Raw genomic sequence first — 25373 nt, forward strand, 5'->3', positions numbered from 1 at the left:
CGAGAGTCCTACGTGTCGTTCAAAATTCAAAAACAAAACATTTAGGAATTTTGGTTTATTTTATGCAAAACTATCAGACAAAGCGTATCTTTTTTTAAGTTTATTTAACCGTAATTTAACGTAATATCATTAATTTTAGGTTTACAATCTGCAATTGTTATACTATGATAGCCTACTTAATACTTATATTCCTTTATTTGTCTTTAGCTTATACTTGCGCATTATAAATCGCCGTTCTACCGATGCCTAATTATAAAACACCATCTCCGTTAACTTTTACCTATCTTTTTCTGTTTCAACTCAAACGTTTTCCTATTTTTAGAGTCATTTCTGTATAGAGTGTAGAAAATGCAGTATCTTTTTTATATAGCTTTTTTACTTTACCTACTGTACCCTGTACAATCCAGTGAGATAAGTCACACCAACACACAAGTTTGGGGACCAGCTTTAACTAACAATGCTAATCTTCCAGTGCGTTACTTATTCATACATGCATATGACAAGAAAAATAAAGCGTAAGTGTATAAATTATTATAAAGTATACACTGTTATAAAGTACTGAATGATAAATGGCTGCAATGAACCTATTTGATTAGTTTAAATGATATAAAATGTACTGCTAAAAATGAAAAATAGACTGCAAAAACCGTTTTTTTCCTAACGTTTTATCTTACTTGCCTTCAATTGAATTAATTTTGGCTTATCAGTCAAGAAGTTAGCCTTCTACTATAGTTCCATTTTCCACCAGGAAAAGTAAGTTAGCAGAACATTTGTGTTATAATGGCTGTCGTTTTCCTGGCCGCGTGAGGATAAAGTAAGTTACGTTCTTCATTCATTCAACAGCATTAAGAAGGATCTTGGAGACGATGCTTTCAAATTGACAGTTCATGATCAGGATGCGGGCAGAGTTCGCGCTTGGGTGCAAGTGTTAAACCTTCATAATGGAAGTTACATCGGTCGGTTCCGTATGTACGATCATGGAGGGCAACTTGTGGTTAATGTTAAACATGAAGGAAAACATATTGCGAGTTCACCTTACTCATTAAAGGGTAATACTGCCTACTGCCTAAATCTTTGTTTTTGTTGGTTTAAGTTATGTATTGCTAGTTGACCCAGATTCAAAATGACATGTGTATATAGTTGAAAAGTCACAAAAGAGCGCTAGAATGGCTCTCTTTACTCATTAAAGGAAGTCTTTATTTTTCTTGGTTTAAGTATTGTATTTATTGTGAAAGAATTAGCGGTTTACACAATAAAGTCATCACTTATATATATATATATAGACATTAGGCTACCTTCTTTGTCAAAATTTGTTTTAATATTTTATCAGTTTACATAGATTCAAAATGTCATGTCATACTTGGAAATGCACCTAAACAGGCATAAAATTACCAAGAATTGTGCACACACTTAACCATGTTATATTACCACAGAGGTTTATGGAGATGAATGTAACTGCCCACTACCAATGAAACAATGGACAAAAGCTTTACAATGCCCTCCCACATACAGACAAATAGAAGAAGATCTTAAACCGCACAAAGTTATCGAGTTATCTACGTTTGCAAAGCGGATAGTTGAACGCTTCACGCCACATCATTCAGTTTGCCATTATGCTGTGGTGAATAACCAGGTATGAAATATATATACATAATATATAATATCTATATGTTAATGTTATATCTATATGTATTATGTTGTATAGTAAGGTGGTGGAAGATGGGACACCTTTTCGCTCTATTTTCTCGTACCATTTGGTAGTAAACAAAGAACATGCAATGAATTATAAAACCGTATCCTCACGAATTCAATAAACCGCTGGTAAAAATCCTTAAGCAACTCGTTTTAGGAATATTACTATATATGCATTATTTGACACAGATCTGTTTAACTATGCAGGTATACAGACAATGTCATGGTAGTATCACTGACTTTAAAATGTTCATGGATGCTCCTCTACTTTCTTTAACCAGAAAGGTAAGTTTTTCAATTCAGCATTTTTAAGTCTTGAATATTTTTGTGGCCTCAATCTTTAACTGACATAGTTTTTCTTTATATTTCTTTTTGTTGCTCCAAAATTAAACTTTTCTGGCTTTTTATGTGTTTTAAAAAATTTGAAATAAAGAAAAGAAAATTATCTACCCATGTCATTTTTAACCTACTTTGTGGCTCCGATGCTTTTAAGTAAAGTAGCTATTGGCCTGACCCTTTCAGAGTTACCTTATCTATTACAACCTTAAAAATAGTCATGACTCAACTTATCTCTATTTGAATAAGAGACTGACGATGCCATTTAGGCAAAATGTATCTTTTATTAAACAATTGGTTGGACTTGATTTTGTCCGTCACATTTTCATAGCACCAAATTCTGACTTTGCAATTTCTATGTACTTCAGGTAAAACTTCCAGATTTTGAATTTTTCACCAACCTCGGTGATTGGCCGCTTGAAAAGTCACATGACGACCCTCTACCAATCATATCGTGGTGTGGTTCAGATGGTACTCATGACATCATACTACCCACTTATGACATCACAAACTCTGTCCTTGAAATGCTAGGAAGGTAAATATAGCTTATGTTGTATGGATTTTATGGAAGAAATTTCGAAAACTTAATGTTATGACACCAAACGTATGTCTGACAGTCTGACACTAATATAGTATTATGCTTTTATCTAAAAACTGTCGTTGCCCTGCCCCGTTAGGCTAGGGTTGTCAGAGATTTGGGATAATGGGCAAAATCTAGCCTAAGTACTAGGTTTTTAAACTAGGATCTCACTTACATAGAATGGAAACATTTTTGCACCAATACCAGTTTAATTAACATCTTTTTCCCCTAAAATGTCTGTATACAACTTTAGCATAAGATCCAACAATTCTATTTACATTTTCCAGGGTTAGTCTTGACATGTTCTCGGTGCAAGCAAACACAGGTCCACGGTGGGGAAAGAAAATTGCCAAAGGATTTTTCCGTGGTCGTGACAGTCGACAAGAGCGCTTGGATCTCGCATCAATGTCTGTGAAAAATCCAGATCTCATAGATGCAGCCATTACTAACTATTTCTTCTTCAAAAAAGATGAGACCAAATATGGGAAAAGTGTGAAACCGATTTCTTTTTTCGACTTTTTCAAGGTGAGAAACTAAGTGGATTGTGTATAAATTGTCAAGCTGGGAAAGCTGGGAAGCTGGGAAAAAGTATATCAAACAGAACAGCCGTGTTATAACGACTGTCCTTTTCCCAGCCACGCGAGGATAAAGAAAGTTACATTCATTCATTCATATTTGTTTGTTTTTCTTGCTTTTTCAGCACAAATATCAGCTAAACATTGATGGGACAGTAGCAGCTTATAGATTCCCTTATCTACTTGTTGGAGATGCTTTGGTGTTCAAGCAAGAATCTGAATATTACGAACACTTTTACAAAGACCTTGAACCGTGGAAACATTATGTTCCATTAAAGCATGACTTGAGCGATGTAATGGAACAAGTTAAATGGGCGAGGAAAAATGAGAAAAAGGTAAATCAAGTTGGGTTCTGGTTTATATTTCAAAATACTGACAAAAATATAGCAGTATTTCTATGTTTATGTAATATTGTAACCCATACAATAACAGCCCGTTATCAGGGCAGAAAAACCTGAGACACGTCTGATGTCTCTAGTTTAAAGTCTTAGTTTTTTGTTGCATAAATTTGTATCTTCTGGTTTGTGTAAAAAAAAACTAAGAATTGTTTCTGTTTTATATATTTAACATTGTAACACATACAATAACAGTTGAGTAGCACAGTAAAGTAACTGAAACTGAGAACTTTAGGATATTAACTGACTCCTGTAATATTGTCTTTACATAAAAAAAATCTTTTCCTAGCTGCATTTTAACTGTTTATGTTTGAGAGTAAAAGCTCTTTGTGAAATGTTTTATATATTTTATATATATGAGCTGTAGTGTATAACTTTTTTCTGTAATTTTCCCTCTTTCTTAGGCTCGAGAAATCCAGCGAGCGGCAACAGAATACGCCCGAACTAACTTGAAACCCGCTGATATATTCTGCTATCATACTGCACTGTTCAGGGTATGTGGTGTGTCTGTTGCATAGGGTTATGAAAGTTGCTATCCTGCAGCATGGAACTCTATGGAACCAGCGATTTAGGCCACCAAGATGGCCTATTACCCCAACCTTGCACATTATATTGTTTGTGGATGGGTTACTACAGCTAGGCATGCCATGGGTCGTGGAATTTAGGCCAAAGTTGGCCCATTATAAACTGATTTAAACAAGAAAGTCATACGGAAACTTAAAAAATTTGATACAAAATCTTCCGACTTATTTATAGTTTTAGTTTTATGTTTGCTGAATATCAAAGATAAAATAACACATCTGTTCAAATTCAAAATCTTTTATAAAAAATTCCGAAAGTTTTTTGCGTTGTAAAAATAAAATGGCTGCGATTTTTTTCGTAATAAAAATTGCGATTTTTTCGTAACAAAATAAGTGTTCAGTAATAAATTATTGATGTTTATTTCAGGAATTTGCTGCGCGTCAAAATGGAACTGTGAAAATATTAAACACAATGGAAAAGGTGGAACAACCTGAAACATCCTGCAAGTGCAAGAAGAGCAAAAAGACAAAGAAAAACGAGGTTTGTTGTTAAATAAGATGTTATGTTAAGGTTTTCTATGTTACGGTTTTTTTATGTTAAGTTTTTCATTGTATCGTACATTGTGTGGTAAGATGGATACTGTTTTCATTTAAAATCCCATATTTATGTTTTGGAACTTTAATAATTCTGCAAACACTTTTTTGTTTACTAAATGGGACTATACAAGAAGAAAATGAAACAGTGACCATCTTACCCCGAGTGGCTACAGAAAATATGTATTATATTTGATTGAAATTTAAACGTTTTCTGGTACGATGTTATTCTTGAGTTATTCTGTATATAAAACACTTCAGGTTAACGTTTAAATAACAGTGAACTTTGTTTACAGAGAAAAGAAGAGTTGTAAAGATGATTAATTAAACAATACACAATGCACTATATTACACGAATTTATGCAAAACAAGTTGGTGCAATCATGTCTTCCATAAACACCGCTCCAATCAGTAGTTTTTGTCAATCAGTTTTTGTGATATGATACCAAAATAAATCGGTTATATTTTCACACTGGTTAGCACTTGGTCTAATCTATCCATAGCGATGTCGACATGGGTAGGTGTGAAAATAAGCGAGGGTCGGAATCTGATCGAGTTTGCCCCACTTACACCGACCAGAACACCTTGTATATATTTACATATTTCAGTCTCAGAAACTTATTTTGAATATATAAACCCACACCGCTACATATGTGGTAACATAATACTACTGTTATAACGACTGTCATTTTCAGGTCAGGAAAGGATAAAGTAAGTTAAATTTAGGACCATACGAGGGACAAGTTACAATCATTAAACTCAATTTGTTACGCTTCGGTGACAACGTATTTTTATAAAACGCATGCCCTATCAATTAGGTCGCAGAATACTAATATCCAACCAAACAAATTTAATTAGTTATAAACAGAAATGGCTGCATACCAGTCAGTGTTCGGTATTTGCGATATAAACAAATACAGTTTCTATAACGGTCGTCGAATTTTGTGACAAGCCCGTACGCCTAAGTAATGTAATGTAACTTACTGTATCCTCGCGTGGCCGGAAAACGACAGTCGTTATAACACAGGTGTTAATACACCTCGTGCCAGCTTACGAGTTACCATGTATGTTACTTGCCCGTACGGCTAAGTGTCCCCGTACGGCTAAGTGTCCGCAACATCCAACGTATCCGTCACAAAACTAAAATCTATTTTCGTAAGAGGTGTAATATAGTAAGATTGGGAAAGATGGGACACCTTTATATTTTCTCGACCCATCTGGTAGTAAACAAAGAAATTTCAAAGAATTATAAAACCGTATCCTCACGACTCCCATATACTGTTGTTATTTGTTTAAAACACGATCAGAATATTTTAATATTATGTGCTAAAGGTGTCCCATCTTCTTCCACCCTACTATATGTCGTGAATGATATAAAATGTTCACGACATAATGCTACAAAAATGCGCTTATAAAAACTAAAGACATAGCAACAAGCCAGGACTGACATACCATAAACAAGCTACCACGGTAATCCATATTCAATAAAACAACCTAACCTCTCTGGAGCATTTCTTTAACGACTTTATCTCTGGATCCGTTGACGTCAACCGCACAAAACAATCCTCGTCCCCGGCTACCCTCTAGCGCCGTTGAGTGGATGCTTTCCAGGCTCTTGAGACTTTCGGTCAAATAGTTCCCCGTGTGTTGAGCGTTGTCCTCTAAACGTTGCTCCTTCACAATCTCAATTGTCTTCTTAAGCAGATGAAGCTTAGCTGGGTCGCCCATCCATGTGTTGCCGATGCGAGACGGCTAAAAGAAGTTTAAGTTAGAAAACGTCGACATTATAACCGCAGTAATATATATTAGGATGTTGTAGTTTTGGACGTGTTTTAAGATTCGAAAACATCAATTCAATAACAAACCTGTCCATACAAGGTCTAGACACAAACTTAAGGCCATAATGTCTAGACACAAATTTCGTGCAGTTTACTTAAGCCAAGCATCCATAAATATCGATACGGCAAAGTCAAGTTACCGTTTTCCAGTTCACTTTGTCATTGAAGTAGTAACCGCCGATGAACATTTTCTTTGCAAAGGTCACAATATCTGGAGGTGTCTCTAACCCCCAGTGTTCATGAGCCCACCACTTTCCCGTTATTGCCACTCCTGTTTGCACCTCGTCCACTACGAACGCTACATTGTGCTGGAAGCGAAACAATCATGTGACGAACATGAAAATATTTGCGAGCGTATCATTCTCACCTTGAGCGCGATTTCTCGAAGTTTTCGAAAGAAATCGTCAGATGCGTGGTTGTCGCCGCCTTCTGCTTGAATCGGTTCAACCACGATCCCCGCTACTGGTGCTCTCTTGCTCCACTCAGTGATTAAATCCTCGACCACAGCCAAGCAGCGAGCCTGAATATCAACGACGACCAATCAGAACCGATTTACAAATCACGTGATTATTTTCCAACCTCCTCTTTGGCGTTTTCGCTCTCGTGCTCCTCTAGCGGATATTTAAGTTTTGGAAAAGGAGCAATCGGCCAATCAAAAGCTGGCATATCCAACTTTAACAGTGGCCTTGTATGGGTTGTGCTTAAAGCCGCCAAAGTTCTCCCGTGCAGACCGCCCTCGAACGATAACATGGATAACTTAGGTGATCCTGGTACCTACATAAAACAAAAGCAAGTTAAATCTGATTCATAATCACTATATCTTGTAAAAGCTACGATTTCTTTTGAAGTGTTGAAGAGTTTACCGTAATGTTATGCATAGCTACGGTGTGAACTCCCGGGCACTCGTCGTTCTCGCTTCTACACCATCTGTTAAGGAAATATTATTCAGTCGTTCCACGCGAAAATTTCGCATTTGTTTGCCAACTGTTGCGCTGTGCTCGCTATTTATGACGCAAAAAAAAAACGTTGAAAACAAAAAATAAAAAAAATAATATATAAACTTAAACGCTTAAATCAAAAAAATCGTTTAAAACAACGAAAAAAAAACATTTAGAAAACGAAAAAAACATTGTCTAAAATAACCGATAAACGTTAACATTTGTTCCAATCATTTTACCTGGTTCATCACACACGATGAATAAGCTTCGTCATCTTCTGCAGGTGGGAGTTCGTATCCTCGCCTATCCCGCATATACCATAAGAACGCTGCTTTATAAGCGTTTTCATTTGCGCAACTCCCACAACCCATCGTAATAACATTACTCAACCCCTCTGGTGCCACCCGCAGTAGGGAATCGTGCACCAAGCGAGGGAAATTCATGTCGGCAAACGTAACCATAGCGGGCCGGTTGATTAGAAGGTTCTGAAGTTATATGTAGAATTTTTAAATGTTAAAAATATAGTGTTGCAATGTACCCCCACTTAAAATGTGGATAAAATATGGTCGCGCGGGGAAAGATGGGACATCTTTTGATTCGATTTTCCCGTCTCATTTGGTAGTAAACAAAGAACATTAAAAGAAAACCGTATTCTCACGACTCCTGTAGACCGTTGTTAATTGTTTAAAACACGATCAGAATATTTAGGTAATGTGCTAAAGGAGTCCCGTCTTTCCCACCCTATATTATTAAACGTCGATAACTAGACCCTTCTTGGTTATAGTACTGTCGGTAAGATGGGTAAATTCTATACTTCCATAAGATATGCATAATGTACATTTGTGCCCGGCACGGTCAAACAAGTATTGCAAATGCCAAGTCTCTTAAACTTTTGACTTGGACCCGTGAAACCTTGACAAATTAAATGACTTATGCAAGTTAGATGGTTTGTCAAGCACAAGTCTGTTTCCTTTAACATGAACTAAGAAGGCATGATGAACTCGATGCACGATGTTATGAGACGACGTGCTTTAAAGAATCACGTTTGCCCGTTTTCCCCCAGTCTGTGTTTTGACTTTGAAAGTCGTGACTGACGAGCAGTGAACTCTTTAACTTTTAACCATGATATTTACAATTTAACAAAAAGATTTCTTACTTGCAGGTTATCCTGTTTGCCAACAGCGATCAACTCTGTGTTATTGTAACCTGTACAAATTTGTGATTGAGTTTTAACTATGTTAGTCATATAGTAGGGTGGGGGAAGATAAGACACCTTTTCATTCTATTTACTCGTCCCATGGTAGTAAACAAAGAACATTCAAAGAATTATAAAACCGTATCCTCACGACTTCCATGAAACGTTGTCAATTGTTTTTAACACGATCAAGATATTGAAATATTACGTCATAAACGTGTCCCATCCTACTATACATATACGTAGTACTGATGGGTGAGATGGGACATATTTAGCGCACACTATATGCAAATAACCTAATCGTGTTTTAAACAATAAACAAAGCTGCTTCAGATTCGAAAGCCTATGGTTCGGTATTTAAATATTCTTAGTTTACAGCTGACCAAGTCGACAAAATGAAAACTTAACCCATTCATACGATTGACAGGCAATATTATGATGTACATTTGTCATTTGTGTCAATCTACGTCGTTTAGTGTCAATACGTCATGTTTATATGGCTTGGTCGTATTATGCATGCATTATACTTCGTACACGTTGGTCATACATGTTAGGATATATCTTGTTATGTAACATAGCGTAAGCCATATCGAATACAATATATTGTAGGATATATGAATATATAGTAGGGTGAGGGAGATGGGACACATTTAGCGTGTAATATCCAAATATCCTGATCGTATTTTAAACAATTGTCTATATGGGAGTCGTGAGGATACGGTTTTATAATTCTTTGAATGCTCTTTGTTTACTACTAAGTGGGACGGGGAAGGAGCATGGAAAATGTGTTTCATCTCCCTACTGTATATTAATATAAAGCCCATATACACGTAACGCATAGCAATACAACGCACCTAACGGCATAGATGAAATTTGTTGAAAGCAATCTAAGATAATGTTTTCATCAGCGTCGACGAGGTAGTTCGCTTTGCTTCGCTCGAAGTCGCAGAAGAACGACAGAGCCTTTGTGTTCTAAAAAAACCAACGATTTAAAATCAGTCTTTCAACGGCTCATCTGGTATAAAAACGAAGTTTATTTTCAAGATTTCGTCCGCCATCCGACGAGACTTCATCAGGGAACGAGCTAACACAGTGTCTTAAAGCATTTTGTGGAGAAAAACTGCAAATGCACTTTATAAAAACCAAGTAGATTCAATCTGCTTTTGGATGTTTGATAAATTGAATAAATGGTTTGTCTGTATTCGCGTGCTGGTGTCGAACTTTGAAAAACTTTTTGAAAAATAAACTGATTCGATACAGTTTTGAATGTTTACTAGAATGAGTGCATTTCGTGTCTGTAACAAATCGTACATCAATGGTTGAGAAAATTCTTACCTGAAAGTTTTGCACGTGTCCCATGAGCTCCTGTAAATAAAATAATTTTTAAACAGAAAAAGATAAACTATGGTATAGTCTGTGGGGTAAGATGAGACACGTTTGGCACATAATATCCAAATGTCCTGATCGTGTTCTAAACAATTAACAACGGTCTATGGGAGTCGTCATAACACGGTTTTTTAATTTATTAAAAAGTATTCATTTTACCATACAGTACTTTAAACACAATTTTGAAACCTTCACATTAGATAAACAGCAAATATGCATTGACTAACTTTTGACTTGGGGCCCGGGATCGGGGTCTTTACTTCCGGGGATAAAACAGCGACATCTCGAGGATGAGATTTGGCTTGTTCAAATGTAGAACCTGGGAAAGTTGTGTGAAAAATCAAGTTTTTTTTATAAAAAGTCAAGTTTTTTAATGCTATAATAGGTTGGGGTAAGATGGTGTGTCTTTATTGATTGACCCGTTTGGCGGTAAATAAAAAAAGTATTTACAAAATTATATAACTGTATACCCACGACCCCAAAAGAGCGTTTATAATTGTTTAAAACATGATCAGAAAATTTGGTATATGATATGGCATATGTTAACTGTATTCATCTTATCCCGAGGTTTTATATTTTTTAAATAAAACTTACGATGTCTCAAAGCGACAGTTGAAGCCATAGCGTTTCCACGTCTTATCAACAGCATATTTTTGACACACAGCTCTTTTTGTTTCTGGCTAACTAATAATCTAGAAAAGCAAGGAAATTTGATTAACTATAACATTCGGTTTAACATATACATTTGAAAACGGCAGTAAAAGCGGTTTGTTTTTGGGGAAAACGCGTTTGCGTGTCGACATCACATCTGTATAAGTCATTATAAAGTTTTTGTTATATTTTTACGGTATTCATATTCTGCATTAAAAATTCGCAAAAAATCGCACAAGTTTGAAATATAAATATTTTAAAAATAAGTTTTTTAAATATTCTAAAATAAAACTAATTTTAACACCGCCTAACAAACAGAAGGCAGATTGTAACGTAGTTTGCGCAACATTAAAACATCAATTATAGTAAAAAAAAATCTATAACATTTACAAATAAATGTACAAATTTTAAAACTGTTTAAACAAAAAAAAACTGAAAATCGACTAACTTTACCAGATATAAACCTTTTAATTCGCACAAGATTTTCTACGCATGCTACAACATGTATAAAGCTTTGCAGTGCGTAAAGCGCATGATAGATTGAACGAAATAACCAGTTTCAGCCGGTTTAGCGGTCTCCGTTTACTGCGTATAAATTGGCGATCATCTGGTGTTACGTAAACTTTTCACGCTACGCTCTTATACAGTGATGTTGCAAAGAATGATAAACGATGACCTTGTTGACCGTTTACGATTTAGTTCATACTTTGGACCGACTCATACGTTTCGAAATGATTTAAATAGTTTAAACCTAAGCTGGCAACGAGCGTCTCAGTTCACAAAACTCTCTATCCTTATTTTACTTAGGATTAATCCAATAACAAATGTATAGCATTATTACTATCGTGTTTCAATATTTTAATCAAGCGTTAGGCTATATGCGTAACAAATTATATCCAAGTGTATAGCGGCAACGATTTTCTAATCATGTATAGTAGGGTGGGGGAAGATGGGACGCCTTTAAAACATAATATCCAAATATCCTGATCGTGTTTTAAACAATTAACAACGGTCTATGGGAGTCGTAATAATACAGTTATAGTTCTTTGAATGCTCTGTGTTTACTACTAAATGGGACGAAAAAATAAAACAAAAAGGCGTCCCATCTTCCCCTACCCTATGCTTATCCGTTAGTATAACAAGTAACCGAATTTGTCGACTTTGAACTAATACACAATTAAACAAAAAGTTGCTAGCTGTTCATACAACTCATATAAAATGATCTGCAATACAAAACGCATCTTCCTTACAGCGTATGCATTAGGGTGGGATAAGATGGGCGCCGTTGGCACATAAATAACTTTAACAATTCAAAACGATTTTTTAGACTCGTGAGGATATTGTTATATAATTATGTTAATATTATTTTTTCCTACTACTAAGAGGACGATAAACGCGAATGAAAGCATGTACCATCTTACCCCAACCTACAAAACAAAGTAAAATTTAACTGACCAGTTTGATTTGTCCGCAACTGACTTGGTGTAATAAACTCAAAGGCTTTTATACGGTGGGCGATTTCCGGAGTTAAAAATTGACAAAAGTTATGAGAGGACGGTTTAGGAGGTAGAGACCTGTAACGAGTCGTGATTTAAGAGAATCTCTTAAAAAAGTGTTTTTGCCAGGCTAAGAATTTAAGAGACTCTCTTAAAAACTGTTGTTTTGCGAAAAGAGATTCCCTTAAAAAGTGTTTTTGCCAGGCTAAGAATTTAAGAGAATCTCCTAAAAAGTGTTTTTTACCGGAGTGCTTTGTGTATCGAACACAGGCGTTATTTGAGTCATAGAAGCGCATGTTGTATGTTATGCAGTAAGCAACGAGGTCATTGAGGATCACACGATGCGATGTTTGTTCTGTAAAACTGTTCAAATTGACCGTCGGCATGTACGTGAGCAAGAATAGCTCGGTGACCTAACATCGGATTGACCTCATTTCAATAATGACCGTTTACCACAGCAGGCACAAAGCAAACAAACATCCGAAAACCCTCGCTACTTTTATACTTTAACGGAATTGCCGAGCCAGCACATTCCGTATTTGGTTTAGAGGTAAAAACACGGTTATTTTCAACCAATCGAGAAGGTTTAAAGTTGAATTTTGAATATGACTGTTGTGTTATTTTAAATCGATTTCTTTTTGACCAAGTTGCTTGTATGTTTCATGGGATGTCATGTATAGCGGTCACTCGTTTCCCGATGCTGCAACCGTTGTTGCCGTGTATGTTCCTCTAACGGCAGATGCACCAACTAAATAGCCACGCAATATGGTTTTCAAATTGCCAGCAACAGAGATTAAAAACCAGCCCACCGAACCAAAAATTACCAACAAAGTTAGATATGCGGAAAGAATGAAAAATATAACTTGTTTATCCTCGTGTGGTGGAGCAATGAATGCAGTTATTACAAGAACGCTCTGTTTCATATACCTCGTGCCTGCTGGTTGCCAGTAACAACGTAAGCAACTTATTTATCCTCGCATGGTGGGGCAACAACATTCGTTATAACACGGGTGTTCTGTCTAAAACACATCGTGCCCGCTTACGAGTTACCACGTATGTATAGGCAACCCTAACGACTGGGTTGAGGGCTGAGACTCCCATAGACCGTTGTTAATTGCTTAAAACACGATCAGAATATTTGGATTATGTCCTAAAAGTGTACCGTAGTTAGAGTCTTTAGAACATTATATTCTATGTGGGTGAGGTATACCATAGCGTGCTGGCACTTAATGGGTCTAAGCCCTATGGATTTCGGTCGGATTGGCACATTACCCCAGCAGCGCTCAGGGAGCAAACAAAGAACAATGAAGACATGCGGTTAACCTTTTAAACACCCAATGTTTCGTGGTATGTGTTGGCCAACAGTATCTCGTCATACTTGGTAAAATCGCTACATAATACTTGTCTATTGTTAGCTATATGCAAAAGTAACAATTACGCACAAAGTTGCATACAAGTTGTAACTCGTAAGTTTAAGGTAAATAAAACAGAACACCCGTGTTATAACGACTGTTGTTTTCCGGCCAAGTGAGAATAGGTTACATTCATTCACTGACATAAGCTATTAATTAGCAAAAGTATGACCGAGTTTTTGAACGAATACAAGTAGTCGTTCAATTCGAATACAAGTAGTTGTTCAATTACATGCATGACAAAACTCGGAAAAAATGAGAGATCGAACATACGGACATAATGAACATTTTAATTGCCCCAACCTTACAGCACGTTAACATGCATTTAATGTTTACAAGTTTGTATAGTTATGTGGGGTAAGATGAAACACATTTAGCACATAACGTCTAAATATTCTGATCGTGTTTTAAACAAATAACGGTCCATGAGGATCGCGAGGACACGATTTTATATTTTTTTAAATGTTCTTTGTTTACTACCAAATGGGACAAGAAAATAGAATGAACAGGTGTCCCATGTTTCCCCATGCGACTATATTTTAACGTTTAAAGTTTCTATTCCACCTTACAATATACAATATAGAGCATATCACGAATGCCTGTGTCAAGGTTGAATGAACCGTGATACATTATTGTGTAAAGATTAATATTGTATGAAGGCCTACGCTTCACTGCTTATAACACACTGGCAGAAAGCAGCGTGGAAAAGCTATATCCTATATTTTGTTACATCAAGTTATTAGTTATTACAGCTATTCTTTGAAATTTGATTAGAAAAATATACAAATTAAAGTTATTGAATGAAGCGTACATAAATGTGCAAAGAATAATATTGTATGAATCCACACACCCCATGCTTTACTGCTTATGTTTTCTGCGATTTCGAGCGAAGCAAAGCGAACTACCTCGACGACGCTGATGAAAACATTATCTTAGATTGCTTTCAACAAATTTCATCTATGCCGTTAGGTGCGTTGTATTGCTATGCGTTACGTGTATATGGGCTTTATATTAATATACAGTAGGGAGATGAAACACATTTTCCATGCTCCTTCCCCGTCCCACTTAGTAGTAAACAAAGAGAATTCCAAGAATTATAAAACCGTATCCTCACGACTCCCATATACGTATATGGGCTATATTAATAACTTATTAATCCTTGCGTGGCCGGGAAAGGGCAGTCATTATAACACCAGTATTCTGTTTCATAAACCTTATGCAGGCTTGTCCTGTGTATAGGCTTTGCGTAAAACCAAACAATATGTGCTTTTACGGATGACGACTTTTTAACATCAACGTATCCTTATAGGGTAAACCTTTATCTTGGATTGTTTGTGTAAAACAGCAAATAGAGGTGTTTATAAAGCAGGGATAAAGAGGAAAACTATAGCATAGTTTGTATTGTAGCAAGTTTATACAAAGCCGTTTGAATCTCTTACGTAAAGAAATTTAGTAAGGATCCGGTGCTTAGAAATACATAACAGACCAAAATCAAGGCCAGTAACTTGTGCAATGTAAGAGATAGATTTACGTATTATACGTAGCACCGGGCCCGAACTGTTTGTCTTTGCTATTACGGCATATTAGTTGGTATTATTAGGAGAACTTAGGAGGAATTTAGAAGCTCACAGCTTGATTACGTTGGCCAGTTTCAGACGATTCAGCATCGAAGCGGTTAGAACTGGTCATGTCTGCCTGTCGTTTACGCCTGCTTTATTTCGACCAATTAGAAACTAGTTATGTCATATTATGCTTGTCGGGTAATTGCGAGTAAGCAAGCGGTTTACGCACGCGCCTATTCATGGTGGCTTGAAGTTCTTTGTGCCGAAACGTTATTGTGTTTCAACTAGTCAATGGCTTCCCAAAACAGGAAGTTGTGTTTCAACTACTCGACGCAGGAAGATGCAATACAGCCTAGTGCAGTGCGAAAGGGTATATGATATACGGAAATAGATATTGATACGTTGATCATTCGTGGCACAAACGAGCGTTATATTATAGTAAGGAGAGACGTTACAGCGGATAAAGTGATTCATATAGTTTGTGTCAGTCTGTACTATCATTGAGAGTTTTAGATGTACGTAACGCTTTACGTTTGTTAGTTAGACATGCAGCGTAACATGACAACGGGAACAAAACACCCACGCATGGGCGGTTGAAAACAGTTTCAGAGCCTTATTTTGACGGCTATAGCAGCCGAGTCCGCGTAATTGGATAAGCTTGGCTAGACTCGTTAACCGCAAGTCAATACAATTTCTATTCAAACTCGCTTATGCGTTAGGTTCATCAATTAGTTTACTACCAAAACCCAGGGCGCGCTAACAAAGTGTTTCTGTTTATTGTACCAGTTACAGTGAGAACTTATACAACAAAATGTCGGCGCATATTCTAAAGTGGAGCCAGCTGTACAAGCTGCCAAGAACTACTGCTTTTATCAAAGGTAATAAACAATAGTAAATTATTTAAACAATGTTTTGGTGGTAGTGACCGCACCTCTGTAAAATTGTGCATAACGCTATTAACGTTTTGGACGCTGTATGCGTCATTTCTTTCTGTTTACTTCCTACATTAATCGAATATATAGAAGGGTGGGGAAGATAGACAACTTTAGCACATAATATTGAAACATCCTGATCGTGTTTTGAACAATTAACAACGGTCTATGAGAGTTGTGAGGATACGATTTTAGAATTCTTTGAACGATCTTTGAAAGTAGAATGAACAGGTGTCCCATCTTCTTTCGCTATACACTTAAATGGTTTTTATGTTGGCCAGTTTTTTAACTGAAAACGCTGTAGTTTTAAAAATTCGCTTTTACTGAGCATAAACGAATTGTCACAACATGTACAAAACACAAGGCAAGCTGTTTATTCTGTACAGGTGAGACGTCACGGTGTCTGGCTCCATCAGTAAATAGCTTACTCAGCTCTTATAAATTTTGCAGCATGGAATGAGCAACTGCGACCCACTTTAACGTTTACAAAAGCGCTATACGTTTTAAATAAGAGTAATCCGGCATTTGTTTGTAAAGTCGGACTGTATTTTAAGCATAGATAAGCGATAGCAATGATAACATTTTGGATGAGGTTTATTTTGCTGCGTAATGTGTACATTATATCATAATTGTTCTTTATTAAGAGAATAACGCCCTGCTCGGTAGCAAACGGTAAAGCAATAGAATTATGATATACCGTATCCTCGCGACTTCAAAACAGCGTTTTTAATTGTTTATGAAATATATGTTATGTGGTAACGGTGTTCATCTTAGTACCATACAGAGTAGGCCTATACTATACATTGTTATTGCAAGGCGGCTTCAGATCATAGCCGCTTGAGAATTGAGCTAACAATTGAGCCAACAAGCTAACAAGACGAACATACCATAGCTTATAACTTGTACAGCACAAGTCTGTCCAATACAACTTAAGTTAACTTTAAGGAACCGAACAAATATTAACTTAATATCCTTTCTTTACATAACGTCATGTAGACTTTAACGCAAACAATGTATCATGCGGCCATGCGTTATAGAGTGAAAGTTAGACACGATATAATCAATTTATATACTTAATTTGGTTTAAATTAATAAAAATTCACGAAAGCAACACCAGAAAAGTCTACGCGGTGGATTAGTGCTGGTTGACTATTTTGTAAGAAATACATTACAAAAAGTGCGAAATCGTCAAACAATAATCACAATAATCAGTAATCACCCACAAATTTCTATACGTGGTAACTCATATAGTTTAAGCGGCAACGAGGTGTATAAACGGAACTTTCGCGTTACTGATAAATACTACCGTTAAAGAAATATATTGCAATCATTAAAAACCGCTCCACACGTAAAACAGAAACAGCATACTGGGTAAAAAAAGTTTAACACGATTTGTTAATTGAATTCGATATATCATGAAACGCTGAACCCATATTTCATCGACTGTCGTTGCTCCGCAACGCGAGGGTAAATAAGTTATCCTATATTGGTTACCTTTAATACAAACATTATTTTGCATATATAGTAGGGTGGGGATAGATGGGACATCTTTTTAATCTATTTTCTCGTCCCATTGGGTAGTAAACAAAGAACATTTAAAGAATTATAAAACCGTATCCCAACAACTCCCATAGACCGGTGTTAATTGTTTAAAACATGATCAGGATATTTTGATATTACGTGCTAAAGGAGTCATATCTTCCCAACCCTACTATACAGTACAAGTTAATCCCAATTCGTTTACCTAACCCGATATTTTATATCCAGTTATCCGACCCCAGCACACCGCGTCATCACCTGCACACGGAGATGACGTCTACCAACAACCGTTGGTGAAAACTGAGATTCCTGGACCCAAAACCAAGGTTTCACATTTATAGCTCATAAAAACATGAATAAATGTATGAATGTAACTCATTTATCACTGCATAGGGGCAACAACATTCGTTATAACATGATGGGTTAATGTTTCATACACCTTGTGACGTTTGTGAGTTACCACGTATGTAACTTTGTGGGTGATTATTTTGTTTTTTTTTTGTAACGTACAGAAAATAAGTTAACAACACATAAGCGGTGTCATTCCCAAGGACGCAAATACTTGTAGTGGTAGCAGCATCGAACCTCGAACCCGTAACATCTGTCACAGAAGCAGCAGACGCGCTAACCCACTGTGTCACGGCACGATAGTTACTGTTTACACCAACAACATTTTCCGTGAACCAAAATAAACGGTTAAGAGTAACTGGTTTTGCGTCAGATTCACCAGTAAACAAAATTTTCCGTGAACCAAAATAAACAGTTAAAAGTAACTGGTTTTGCGTCGGGTTCACCAGTAAACAACATTTTTCGTGAACCAAAATAAATAGTTTTGATAAAAGTACCTGTTTTGTATTGGGTTCACCAGAACCATGTTTAAACCACAAAGCAAAGAATGTGTTTGTACATCCGTGTGTTAACTTTATAACATGGTATTTAAATGTGTTTTCCAAATATCCTGACCGTGTTTTAAACAATTAACAGCGGTCTATGGGAGTCGTGAAAGACGTCAGGATGTGGTTTTATAATTCTTTTAATGTTGTTTGTCTACTACCAAATGGGACGAGAACATAGAATAAAAAGGTGTCCCATCTTCCCCAACCTATACTGTGATGAATTCTTATAGTTGTGTATTTGTTTTACGTCTTAGCTGTGTATTTCCTCTATTCAGAGCGCGATTTATGTTTTATTCTAATCTATGTTAAGTTACAGAGCGTGAGTTAATTGCTATTACCGCATTCCTTCGTCCACCGCATTCCTTATTGGCTTTACATTATTGGCACACTCCTATATTTTGCGTGCTGCTGTTGATTGGGTAATTGCGTGGGCGTGACGTTGCGTTTTATAGCATAAGAATTAAATCGGTTGCTTGTGGTTGAGTTCGTGAGCTGTCTTACTTTTGTCTAAAGAAGAAAACGCTACACTACTATACCAATTATGTCTATTGTTGTATTACTTCTCATTGGGTGTTAATTTCCCTTGTGCAAAAAAAGTCATTGTTAAAATCAATCTTTCTTTGCAGCAACTGTCGGATCGAACCAGCTCCATGCAAGTAAGTTCGTTAAAGATTTATCGACATGAAGATCGCAATTTACTTTTTCCCGCATCGATTTGTTGTCGCACCGGTGTTGCAATCAGCGACTGATTTGAAAATACTCGACACTGATGAAGTTAATATCGATTTCCGCACCACGACTTTCGACCTTTGCTGACATTTGATTAAAATCCCACCCAAACCTAATTATAAATTTAATCTCCGTATAATCAACACGTAATAAACACCTGCGATTTGGTTTAAAGCATACGCAGTTATAAACTACTGCTATTGCTATAAGGTGTTGAATAATGCAACTTTTATATTCTTCCGTATAGCAAAACAATGACAGTCGTTATATTTGTTTTGTACACCTCGTGCCTGTTACGTTTTCGTAGCACCAAATCCTAACTAAAAAACATTATACCCAAATCATACACAAAACACACACAGCACATACTGCTATAAAATAGTTTACCGAGTCCAAAATATAAAGGTAAAAATCGACTTCTGTATTATTTTCAGAACACCGGAGCTCTGGCGTTCTTCTGCGACTTCGAGCGAAGCAAAGCGAACTACCTCGTCGACGCTGATGAAAACATTATCTTAGATTGCTTTCAACAAATTTCATCTATGCCGTTAGGTGCGTTGTATTGTTATGCGTTATGTGTATATGGGCTTTATATGAATATACAGTAAGGAGATGAAACACCTTTTCCATGCTCCTTTCCCGTCCCATTTGGTTGTAAACAAAGATCATTCGAAAAATTATAAAACCGTATCCTTACGACTCCCATATAGACCGTTGTTGGTTGTTTAAAACACGATCAGGATATTTGGATATTATGCGCTAAATGTGTCTCATCTCCCTCACCCTACTATACATATACATATAAAATACAATATACGAAACGAGATAAATCCTATACTGTATGACCAACGTGTACGAAATATAATATATGCATAATATGGAACAGCCATATAAACATGACGTTGACACTAAATGACGTACAGCGGCGCAAATGACGCGTATGGAATGAATGAAGCTTATTTATGCTCGCGTGGCAGCAAAACGACAGTCGTTAAACACGGGTGTTCTATTTCGTACACCACGTACCCAATTACAAGTTACAATGTATATAACTTGTATATACAAGATTAATGCATTCCGTTCTATATCGCTATGTGCTATGTGATAAGTCTTCGATTTGTGTATGGGTTAGGCTCTGAGACGAGATATAGCCCAAAGCTGTATATTATATAAGTTTAGTTTATAAGTTTAGTTTAAAATACAGCAACTGTGTCAATCTGATACATTTTTATTTATAGGCTACAACAACAAAGAACTACTTGACTTATGCAAAACACCAGCGTTTCAGGTGAGATACAAATACTGTTGTATATAAATGCATTACCACTATTTCACTATTATAGTTAAATATATTTGTATACTTAAGTATAGTAGGGCGGGATTTTATTAATTAACCACCCTCTTTTAGAGTCGTGGAAGTATTTACTTGTTTTAATATTTTTTATCACTAAATGGGAAAAAAGAGAATGAAACCATGGCCCATCCTACCCCAACATATTATATACATTATACACTATTATAGACGTAAAGTTGTGTATATAGTTTATTCATTAGACGTTGTGTTTTATTCTTTCACCTTTTCTTTTTTTTGCATTAATTTTTATGGTTCAATTATTTATAACACATTATTTTTCAGTCGACCGTTTTGAACCGTCCCGCGTTAGGGACTTTCCCTGGTACAGATTTCCCTCAATTGATACAAGACACTCTGCTCAAAGTCGCCCCACCAGGATTAAACCAAGCCGTTACAATGGCTTGTGGTAGTTGCGCCAATGAAAACGCGTACAAAGTCGTGTTTATGTGGTACATGAAAAACCAAAGAGGAGAAGAGCTGCCTTTGCCGGACGACGAAGCGTTCACAACATGCATGAAAAACCAGGTATTTAAGAATATGTGGTTCAGGGGGAGCTACAATTGCGCTTACGCGGGTATTTATTTACAATCTCCCAACGGCGGACACACCAGAATATACCAGTGGCATGGTCATGCAACTAACGCGAGGAGTTAGGGTACTGGTTGGACACACGACTCCGTGTATATATTAACGTGCGTGATTCGTTTAGTGAAAGAGTCCGACAACGTCCGCACGCAGCAATCGGGCAAAAACTTGTTGCGAAAACACGCGACAGGTACAACAGTCCATGTACAGCTTAAATACTCGCACTTCTACGTCACTATGTATGGGTTTGAAACGAAGAAAGTAATTAGTTGGGAGGGTTTGAGCAGAAGCAGCAACAACATGGACAAAACAAAAGTACAAAACTTTCGACAACAGTAAACGTTGCATCTTCTAATATAAAAATAAGCGAACGAATCTGTCTTAAAATATTTAACTTCAGACATGTCACAAAAATAATTCGTTTGAGGTAAAACTTTGAGGTAAAGTACCATACACATACGCTGTCATGTTCGTATTAAAACTGGGCAAGAAATACCTCACTGTTACTTTAAAATATGTTCCCTCAATACAGCGAATAATGGCGGACACAGATAGGATAAACAACGTAAGATATTATTCGATAATTAGTTATAAAAGATAATATTTACATATGGCGTAGCAGAAGTAGAAAAAACAGAATCTAAGTCTGTAAGATTAACAACATATAGATTAGGGAAGCTTTTGGTTCTCGTCTCGAGTTATATTACAAGTTACAGCTATCACGAGACCTTAACATGACTATTACAATATCAAATCCTGTTTGGTATAGTAAACAAAGACTGTTTAAAGAGTTATGCTTATATCTCCACGACTTAAAACAGCGTTGTTAATTGTCAACGCACAAAGGTATCCATCTTACCCTACATTACTATATATTTGTTTAACAGATCCCTGGCTCGCCAAAGTTATCAATATTATCCTTCGATGGTGCATTTCACGGCAGAACACTGGGAACTCTGTCTACAACTCACAGTAAACCGATTCATAAGCTCGACATACCTGCTTTTGATTGGCCGATTGCTCCTTTTCCAAAGCTTAAGTATCCGCTAGAGGAGCACGAGAGCGAAAACACCAAAGAGGAGGTTTGAAAATAATCACGTGATTTGTAAATCGGTTCTGATTGGTCGTCGTTGATATTCAGGCTCGCTGCTTGGCTGCGGTCGAGGAATTGATCACTGAGTGGAGCAAGAGAGCACCAGTAGCGGGGATCGTGGTTGAACCGATTCAAGCAGAAGGCGGCGACAACCACGCATCTGACGATTTCTTTCGAAAACTTCGAGAAATCGCGCTCAAGGTGAGAATGATACGCTCGCAAATATTTTCATGTTCGTCACATGATTGTTTCGCTTCCAGCACAATGTAGCGTTCGTAGTGGACGAGGTGCAGACAGGTGTGGCAATAACGGGAAAGTGGTGGGCTCATGAACACTGGGGGTTAGAGACACCTCCAGATATTGTGACCTTTGCAAAGAAAATGTTCATCGGCGGTTACTACTTCAACGATAACATGCGGTGGAACACTGTGAGTAAAGCTATAACCAACTGATTTAACAGTTAACCAGTCTCTGAAACAAAACTTTTAAGGACTACTGTACGAACGACATTAGTTGAATGGAATAAAGAATGAATAACTATTATTTATTATAGGCCTATATTCACCAATTAGGTGTTTTCTTGAATTTAAATAAAAATACCGACCTTAAGCGCTCTGCTATAAATCAAAGAGAATAACCATCTTCTTAATTACTTAAACATTCATATTGAAAGTTAACTACAATAAATACATTCCATCATTTAAAATAACTAAACACTGGTTCATAGCAAATCCCTTTACTGTAACCAGTACGCAAGGACTTCTGCACACACTTGTTAGTATAAAGCAATCTCGACGAAAAGTGCTCAAAGCGAGAAATAGTAATTATGCGCCGCGCGTTTGTCGCACAGAGCGCTTTCGTGAAGCAGAATGTATATGAAGTCAATCTAAATAACTGGCGGGTTGTTTTTTGCGTCAGAAATCCGTTGCGTGAAACGAGAATGCATTTTACCGATAAAGCTGGTATATTAGCGTATTAGATTGTTAAATACAACACCGTTATAAAACATATTATTTTCCTTTTGTCATTAATTCGGTCTGTGATTAAATTTGTGTTATATATATGGTAGGGTGGGGTAAGACAGTCAATGTTTTCTTTACTCTTATTTTTCGTCTGTTTGATAGCAAACAAAAATATTTATAGAATGAAGTAACCTTATTCTCCCGACTCTAAAAGAGCGTTGTTAATTATTCAAAACATGATCAGAAATATGGGACATTACGCGCAAACAATATATCGCATCATACCCTTACTGCTACATAGTAGGATGGGGGAAGATGGGACACTGTTAGTTGTTTAAAACACGATTAGGATATTATGTAACAGTATCCCATCTTACCCTTAATATATTTCCCACACGTCTGATTACATCACTATTACATAACTCCCAGGGCTATCGTATTTACAATACGTGGATGGGGGATCCATCAAAGCTGCTTTTCCTTGAAAAAACGATCGACATTATCAATTCCCGGGACCTCGTATCGGCAGCTGAGACAACCGGGGATTATTTGATTAAAAGTCTCAAAGATCTTGAGAAAGCCCAGCCGGGGTTGCTTTCTTCCAGTAGAGGCCGCGGCATGTTTACTGCTACAAATGTAAGAGATCCAGGAGCAAGGGACAAAGTCGTCAAGCATATGCTAAGCCAAGGTTGGTGGGGGTTTTGTACGAATACATGTAACTTGTTTATCCTCGCGTGGCAACGTCAGTCGTTATAAAACGAGGGTTATTTTTCACACGGCTTGTAATTTAGACAACCCATTAAGGTCACAATGGTGGCAGCGACAAACCTTGAACCCAAATTGATGTGTTAATTTTTAATTAGAGAAAAGTTGAGACCGCAGCTCGAAGGTAAACATAGCAAAAATGTAGTAAGCTGGCATGAGGTGTAAGAACACCTGTGTTATAATGACTGTCGTTTTCCGGCTATACACAAGGGATAAATGAGTTACATTTATTCGTTCAACCCACTATATTGTGAATTTGTCTACAACATATTTTTATTTACCTTAAATATGCTTCATATTCATTTCAGGTGTATTGGTTGGTGCTTGTGGAACAGAAAGCATCCGATTTCGTCCGTCGCTTCTATTCACCCCTACCCATGTTGACATTGCGATGGATAGATTGAACCAGGGCCTAAACAGTGTGAAAGGATAGACTATGTGCTTTTAACTGCTAAATGCTGCAAACCGTTGGTAAACGGTAACTTATGAGTGGTTTATATTTCAGTAATTTACGATTACCAAACTATAAAATTGAATTTTTTTATAGTATGGTGGGGGAAGATGGGACACCTTTTACCTCTATTTTCTCGCCCCGTTTAGTAGTAAACAAAGATCATTCAAGAAATTCTAAAACTATATGCCCATGACTCTCATTGACCGTTAGTAATTGTTTAAAACACGATCAGGATATTTAGATATTATGTGCTAAAGTGTCCCATCTTACCCCATCCTACTATATTACATTTTAAACCCTTGTGTTCTAAACATGCTTGTTGGTGAAACTTCTTTAATGTTCTGTTAACCTTTATTTTGCACTGCAGGACTTGCAATTATTCCACCGTACGATTTGACTTTAATTATTTTTCATGCCTGCCATATTTGGACGTAATGCTATTATCTATATACATATAATGTAAATATATATCATTTGCACTCTTGTCGTGTAAAAATACAAAAATGCTACGAATCGGTGATGGTTTTGCTTTTTTATTCTCTCGTCGCTGGGGTAACTTTTTAAACTACAAGAACGTATAGTAGGGTGGGGTAAGATAGGATATCCTTTTATTCTATCTTCTGTTCCCATTTGGTAATACACCAAGAACTTTTCCAGGATAGGGTGGGGTAAGACGGTCCATGTTTTTATTCTAATTTTTTGTCCCGTTTGATAGCAAACAAAAAATATTTACAGAATTAAATAACCGCGACTTGTTGGTATTTGTTAAAAAAACGATGTTAATTGTTAAAAACAAATTCATGAATGAAATACGGGATTTAGGTGCTAACGGTATATTATCTTACGTTACCCCACAGAACGGACGTCCCTCTTGTCATATGTGTGGTGTTTTC

At 36.7% G+C, this 25373-nt stretch overlaps 3 protein-coding genes across 3 annotated transcripts; 2 read left to right on the forward strand and 1 right to left on the reverse strand.

Annotated features, from left to right (window-relative positions):
- The first annotated feature begins 300 nt into the window (after positions 1–300).
- On the forward strand, positions 301–5163 carry LOC149741160 (protein O-glucosyltransferase 2-like). Its single transcript, XM_089893794.1, has 10 exons — positions 301–515; positions 844–1049; positions 1434–1633; positions 1900–1977; positions 2397–2563; positions 2896–3133; positions 3309–3518; positions 3983–4072; positions 4527–4640; positions 4990–5163. The coding sequence occupies exons 1-10, from the start codon at positions 349–351 to the stop codon at positions 5005–5007; spliced, it is 1488 nt and encodes a 495-aa protein (XP_089749920.1). The 5' UTR covers positions 301–348; the 3' UTR covers positions 5008–5163.
- LOC149741161 (4-aminobutyrate aminotransferase, mitochondrial-like) lies at positions 4504–10740 on the reverse strand. Its single transcript, XM_089893795.1, has 11 exons — positions 10645–10740; positions 10278–10369; positions 10000–10029; positions 9519–9636; positions 8626–8675; positions 7709–7954; positions 7111–7305; positions 6899–7051; positions 6672–6839; positions 6193–6445; positions 4504–5277 (listed from the first exon to the last, which is right to left on the reverse strand). Exons 1-11 carry the CDS (start codon positions 10697–10699, stop codon positions 5153–5155), a joined length of 1485 nt encoding a protein of 494 aa, XP_089749921.1. The 5' UTR covers positions 10700–10740; the 3' UTR covers positions 4504–5152.
- Positions 10741–15869: 5129 nt separating this feature from the next.
- Positions 15870–24997, forward strand: LOC149741162 (4-aminobutyrate aminotransferase, mitochondrial-like). Its single transcript, XM_089892083.1, has 11 exons — positions 15870–16049; positions 17871–17968; positions 19165–19194; positions 19702–19819; positions 20506–20555; positions 20904–21146; positions 22094–22288; positions 22348–22500; positions 22560–22727; positions 23691–23949; positions 24335–24997. The coding sequence occupies exons 1-11, from the start codon at positions 15983–15985 to the stop codon at positions 24457–24459; spliced, it is 1506 nt and encodes a 501-aa protein (XP_089748209.1). The 5' UTR covers positions 15870–15982; the 3' UTR covers positions 24460–24997.
- Positions 24998–25373: the final 376 nt, after the last annotated feature.

Source organism: Ciona robusta, chromosome 1 (assembly GCF_009617815.1).
Source record: "Ciona robusta chromosome 1, ASM961781v2".
NCBI lineage: Eukaryota > Metazoa > Chordata > Ascidiacea > Phlebobranchia > Cionidae > Ciona > Ciona robusta.

What these genes read in the sequence shown, in the direction of transcription:
- LOC149741160 (XM_089893794.1), top strand. Translation starts at nt 349, where the DNA reads ATGCAGTATCTTTTTTATATAGCTTTTTTACTTTACCTACTGTACCCT. An exon ending in ATGCTGTGGTGAATAACCAG is followed by an intron (nt 1,634 to 1,899) that starts GTATGAAATATA and finishes TTAACTATGCAG; the next exon opens with GTATACAGACAATGTCATGG. An exon ending in TACTTTCTTTAACCAGAAAG is followed by an intron (nt 1,978 to 2,396) that starts GTAAGTTTTTCA and finishes TATGTACTTCAG; the next exon opens with GTAAAACTTCCAGATTTTGA.
- LOC149741161 (XM_089893795.1), bottom strand. Translation starts at nt 10,699, where the DNA reads ATGCTGTTGATAAGACGTGGAAACGCTATGGCTTCAACTGTCGCTTTG. An exon ending in TCCCGGGCCCCAAGTCAAAA is followed by an intron (nt 10,030 to 10,277) that starts GTTAGTCAATGC and finishes TTTTATTTACAG; the next exon opens with GAGCTCATGGGACACGTGCA. An exon ending in TAAAGAAATGCTCCAGAGAG is followed by an intron (nt 5,278 to 6,192) that starts GTTAGGTTGTTT and finishes AATATATACAAG; the next exon opens with GTGTTCTGGTCGGTGTAAGT.
- LOC149741162 (XM_089892083.1), top strand. Translation starts at nt 15,983, where the DNA reads ATGTCGGCGCATATTCTAAAGTGGAGCCAGCTGTACAAGCTGCCAAGA. An exon ending in ATAACATGCGGTGGAACACT is followed by an intron (nt 22,728 to 23,690) that starts GTGAGTAAAGCT and finishes CATAACTCCCAG; the next exon opens with GGCTATCGTATTTACAATAC. An exon ending in CAAGCATATGCTAAGCCAAG is followed by an intron (nt 23,950 to 24,334) that starts GTTGGTGGGGGT and finishes TATTCATTTCAG; the next exon opens with GTGTATTGGTTGGTGCTTGT.